The following is a 4,708-nucleotide window of genomic DNA, read 5'->3' as shown; positions in this document are numbered from 1 at the left end:
GCGCTGGTAAATGGGATTAGTTTGTGGATTGATACAGGGCTATAGGGAGGGTGCAGGTAAATGGGATTAGTTTGGGGATTGATACAGGGCTATAGGGAGGGTGCAGGTAAGTGGGATTAGTTTGGGATTGATACAGGGTAATGGTGTAAGAGTGGGACAGTGTGATTAGTTTGAAAAGGATGACATGGTGGCTCAGAGGTTAGCAGTTGGTATGGGCTGAATGGCCTGCTTCCACACTGTAGGGATTCAATTATTCTACCAGGTGACTATTCATAGGGATTTTTTTTTGTCCATTGGAAAAAGGGTAAAATTGGGTGTGATGCTGGTTTTACAGATGTCTTGATTTTACTGAGGCCAAACTCTCGCTTGCTGATATGGGTTTAAAGGTAAATGTCCAATGTATCAGGATGGTGTTTTGACTAATGGGAGCCCAGGTTACATGGTTGCGGCTGGGTTGGGGTTAGTGGCAGACAGAAAGCATGATCTCCCAACTTTGACAGACTGATGTTTTACAGGACGTTAGTGAGGCCTCTTTTGGAGTACTGTGTGCAGTTCTGGTCACCTTGTTATTAGGAGGGATATTACTAAACTAGAGAGGGTTCAGAAGAGATTTACTGGGATGTTGCCAAGAATGGAGGGTTTGAGTTTGAGTTAGACTGGCTAGGCTGGGACTGTTTTCACCGGTGTGTAGGAGGTTGATGGGTGACCTTATAAAATCATGAGTGGCATAGATAAGGTGAATGACAGGGGACTTTTCCCAAGGATGGGGGGAGTTCAAAACTGGGGGGCATACTTTTAAGATGAGAGGATAAAGATTTTAAAAGGACTTGAGGGGCAACTTTTCTTCACATAGAGAATGGTTCGTGTGTGGAATGAAATGCCAGAGATAGCAGTGGATGTGGGTACAGTTACAACATTTAAAAGATATTTGGATAAGTTCATGAATAGGAGAGGTTTGGAGGAATATTGGCTAAGCACAGGCAGTTGGGACTAGTTTAATTTGGGAATATGTTCGGCATGGGCTAGTTGGACAGAACGGTCTGTTTCCCTGCTGTATGACTGTATGATTAAATCCATTCCAGGAGGATTCGTCACGTGATATTCCCCCAGGCTCCATCATTGGTCAGCAATCACATCCATCTTTATGCCTTCCTACACCAATCAGAAAGCAAAAAGACTCTTCAATTTGCATTCCCCCAATTCTCAACGTTGTTTTTACAGCTGATAAAGGCAGATGGTCAAAGATACTGAGAAACAAACACAATCACTTTAAAGTCACAGTGATTCTTTTTCCCAGGGGTTGCACACAGCAATGAACTGGAGATTGTTTTTTGGCTTTGTAATTGTTTCACAGGATGTGGACGTTGCTGGCGGGCCCAGTGTTTCTTGCCCATTCCCTAATCGTCCCTTGGTGACCCTCTTGCAACGCTGCAGTTCATGTGGACGTAGGACACACATATTACTGTGAGAAAACAGATTCATAGAAAATAGGAGGCCATTCGGCCCGTCAATCCTACTCCGCCATTCAGTATAATCACGGCTGACCCTCTATCTTAATGCTTTCTCTCCATACTCCTTGGTGCCTCAGGGCAACTTTCCCCATGTGACTCCTTCCCCAAAGCAATGAGGATCCTGCCCTTAATGCGTTTAAAATCTAAAAAAATCTGTCTCTTTCTTGAATATATTCAGTGACTTGGCCTCCACAGGTTTCTGTGGTAGAGAACTCCACGGGTTCACTACCCTCTGAGTGAAGAAAATGGTCCTCATCTCAGCTCTAAATGGTCCATCCCATGTCCTAAGAATAGGTGTCCCCTGGTTCTAGACTCCCCAACCAGGGAAAATATCATCCCTGAATAAGGTGTTCTGACCTGAAATGTTGACTTTCCTGCTCCTCGGATGCTGTCTGACCCTGCTGTGTTTTTCCAGCCCCACATTTTTTTGACTCTAGCTTCCAGCATCTGCAGTCCTTTCTGTCTCCCACTCCCTGCCCCTAGTCTGTCCAGCCCTGTTAGAATTTTATACATTTCAATCAGATCCCTCTCTCATCCCAGTCGAACCAGTCTGTCCTCATAGGATAGTGCCGCCATCTCTAATGTCTCAAGATCCAGGATTTTGACCCAGCGACAGTGAAGGAGCGGTGATACATTTCCAAGTCAGGATGGTGTGCTGCTCAGAGGCAGTTCCCATGCATTTGCTGCCCTTGTAGTAGAGATTTAGAAGGTGATGTCAAATCAATTTCCTGGAGATGCAATTTCAATTTCTTGGAGATGGTCCGATCCTGGAGGGTTGGCAGCCCAAGAGTCAAGTGCTACCCTAAGGCCTCACAGCCATGCCTGGAAATCTGCTGAGAGGAGAGAATGGAGTCACATGAGGAAGCTGCCCTGAGGGTCTGCATGGTCACGCCAGGCAGTCTGCCAAGGGAAGGGAAGAAGTGGCACGGGAAAAGTACCCCAAGGATCCTCATTGCTGAGGGGGAAGGAGTCACGTGGGAAAGCTGCCCTTAGGCATCATGCCTACACCTGGGCCTCTGCTAAGGGAAGAAGTTGCATGGGGAAGCTGCCTTGAGGGTCCTCCTAACCACACCTTAAAAGTCTCCTGGGGGAAGGGAAGGAGTTACATGAGAAAGCTGGCCTGAGGCTCCTCATGGGCACAATTGGGTCTCACAGTGCAGATCTTCTGAGGGGAAAGCAAGGGAAGAAATGACATGGGAAAGCTACCTTCAGGCTTCATGGTCACACCTGGAAGTCAGCTGAGGAAAGGGAAGGAGTCATATGGGAAAACTGGTCTGAGGGTCCTCCTGGGCCTCTACTGAGGTGAGGGAAGGAGTCACATGGGTAAGTTGGCCCTTCATGGGCACACATGGGCTTCATGGTTCCAGATCTGCTGAGAAAAACATAAGGGAAGAAAGTTACATGGGAAAAGTACCCTGAGGTTCCTCACGGCCACACTTAGGTGTCACAGTAGAGGTCTGCTGAGGGGAAGGAGCCTTATGAGGAAGCTGCCAAGAGGTCTACTGAGGGAAGGGAGGGAGTCCTATGGGAAAGTTGGCTTGTTCATCGTCATGAAAAGAAAGAGGGATGGTTTCACCCGGGAAAGCTGGCCCATGGATCTTCATGAAGGAAAAGAGGGAAGGAGCCCCACAGGAAAGCTGGCCGGTGGATCCTCACAAAGGGAAAGAGGGAAGAAGTCCCATGGGAAAGCTGGGAAAGAGGGAAGGAGTCCCATGGGAAAGCTGGGAAAAAGGGAAGGAGTCCCATATGAAATGAAATTCTAACGGAACTCTTGCTGCTTTTCCCGTTCTGTCTTGCAGGCGAAGTTGATCGTGCCCAACAGCACGGCAGGGCTGATCATCGGGAAAGGTGGCGCGACCGTGAAGGCGGTGATGGAGCAGTCTGGGGCCTGGGTGCAGCTGTCGCAGAAGCCCGAGGGCATCAACCTGCAGGAGCGGGTGGTGACGGTGAGCGGCGAGGCCGAGCAGAACCGCAAGGCAGTGGAGCTGATCGTGCAGAAGATCCAGGAGGATCCGCAGAGCGGCAGCTGCCTCAACATCAGCTATGCCAACATCTCGGGCCCGGTGGCCAACTCCAACCCGACCGGCTCGCCTTACGCCAACTCGACGGAGGTGCTGCCAGCAGCGGCGGCGGCAGCGGCGGCGGCTTCGGCGGCAGGCCTGCTGGGCCACGCCAACCTGGCGGGGGTGGCAGGCTTCGCAGGCGGTGGCGGAGGAGGAGGAGGAGGCGCCGCCGGCCTGTCCGGCTTCACCGGCAACGACTTGCTGGCCATCAGCTCGGCCCTCAACACGCTGGCGAGCTACGGCTACAACACCAACTCGCTAGGCCTGGGCCTCAACCCGGCCACCGCCACCGGAGTCTTGGCGGCGGTGGCGGCCAGCGCCAACCCTGCGGCCGCCGCCGCCGCCAACCTCCTGGCTTCGTACGCCAGCGAGGCCTCAGCGGCGGCGGCGGGAGGAGGAGGAGGAGGAGGCGGGGGAGGCGGTGGAGGAGGCGGAGGCAACAACCCCGGCAGCGCGGTGGGTACCTTCTCCCTGGGCTCCTTGGCGGCCGCCACCAATGGCTACTTCGGCGCAGCGTCTCCCCTGGCTGCTGGCTCCATCCTGGCGGCCGAGAAGCTGGGCGAGGCCTCCAAGGACGTGGTGGAGATCGCGGTGCCCGAGAACCTGGTCGGCGCCATTTTGGGCAAAGGCGGGAAGACGCTGGTCGAGTACCAGGAGTTGACTGGCGCCCGCATTCAGATCTCCAAAAAGGGTGAGTTTATCCCCGGCACCAGGAACCGCAAGGTGACCATCACCGGCACGGCGGCCGCGACCCAGGCCGCGCAGTATTTAATCAGCCAGAGGATCACCTACGAGCAAGGGGTCCGCGCCGCCAACCTCCAGAAAGTCGGTTAAACAACAACAACAACAACAACACCAAACCAAACGAGGTGCCGAAACAGAAAGACAGGTTTCCGTTTTTTTTCTAAAAAAAAAGAACTGAAAGGGGCTTATATAGTACTTGATTCTAATTAAAACGTCTTGTATTAATATATTATATGACAACGTCAGAGATCTGTGTATATGTAAATAATGTTTACCACTTGTTTCCATGGAGACCACTTCTTGTTTCTCAATCTCTTTTCTTCTTCCCCCCCCCCCCCCCCCTTTTTTTTTTGTCTCTTTTTTCCCCCCCCCCCCAATCTCCCCCTATCT

At 51.8% G+C, this 4,708-nt stretch overlaps 1 protein-coding gene across 2 annotated transcripts in view; it reads left to right on the top strand.

Moving 5' to 3' along the window:
* The window catches only part of LOC109921117 (RNA-binding protein Nova-1-like), a 173,484-nt gene extending 168,988 nt beyond the window's left edge, over positions 1-4,496 (top strand). For both annotated transcript variants that reach the window (XM_048618406.1, XM_048618405.1), the window contains exon 4: positions 3,311-4,496. In XM_048618406.1, the coding sequence (XP_048474363.1) occupies positions 3,311-4,408 (1,098 nt within the window). In that variant the 3' untranslated portion in view covers positions 4,409-4,496. The remainder of the gene's footprint in view (positions 1-3,310) is intronic.
* Positions 4,497-4,708: the final 212 nt, after the last annotated feature.

The sequence above is a fragment of the Rhincodon typus genome, chromosome 39, assembly GCF_021869965.1.
Source record: "Rhincodon typus isolate 14 chromosome 39, sRhiTyp1.1, whole genome shotgun sequence".
NCBI classification, from domain to species: Eukaryota; Metazoa; Chordata; class Chondrichthyes; order Orectolobiformes; family Rhincodontidae; genus Rhincodon; species Rhincodon typus.
The sequence above is the reverse complement of the archived record's forward strand: the minus strand, read 5'-3'. Positions and strand labels throughout refer to the sequence as shown.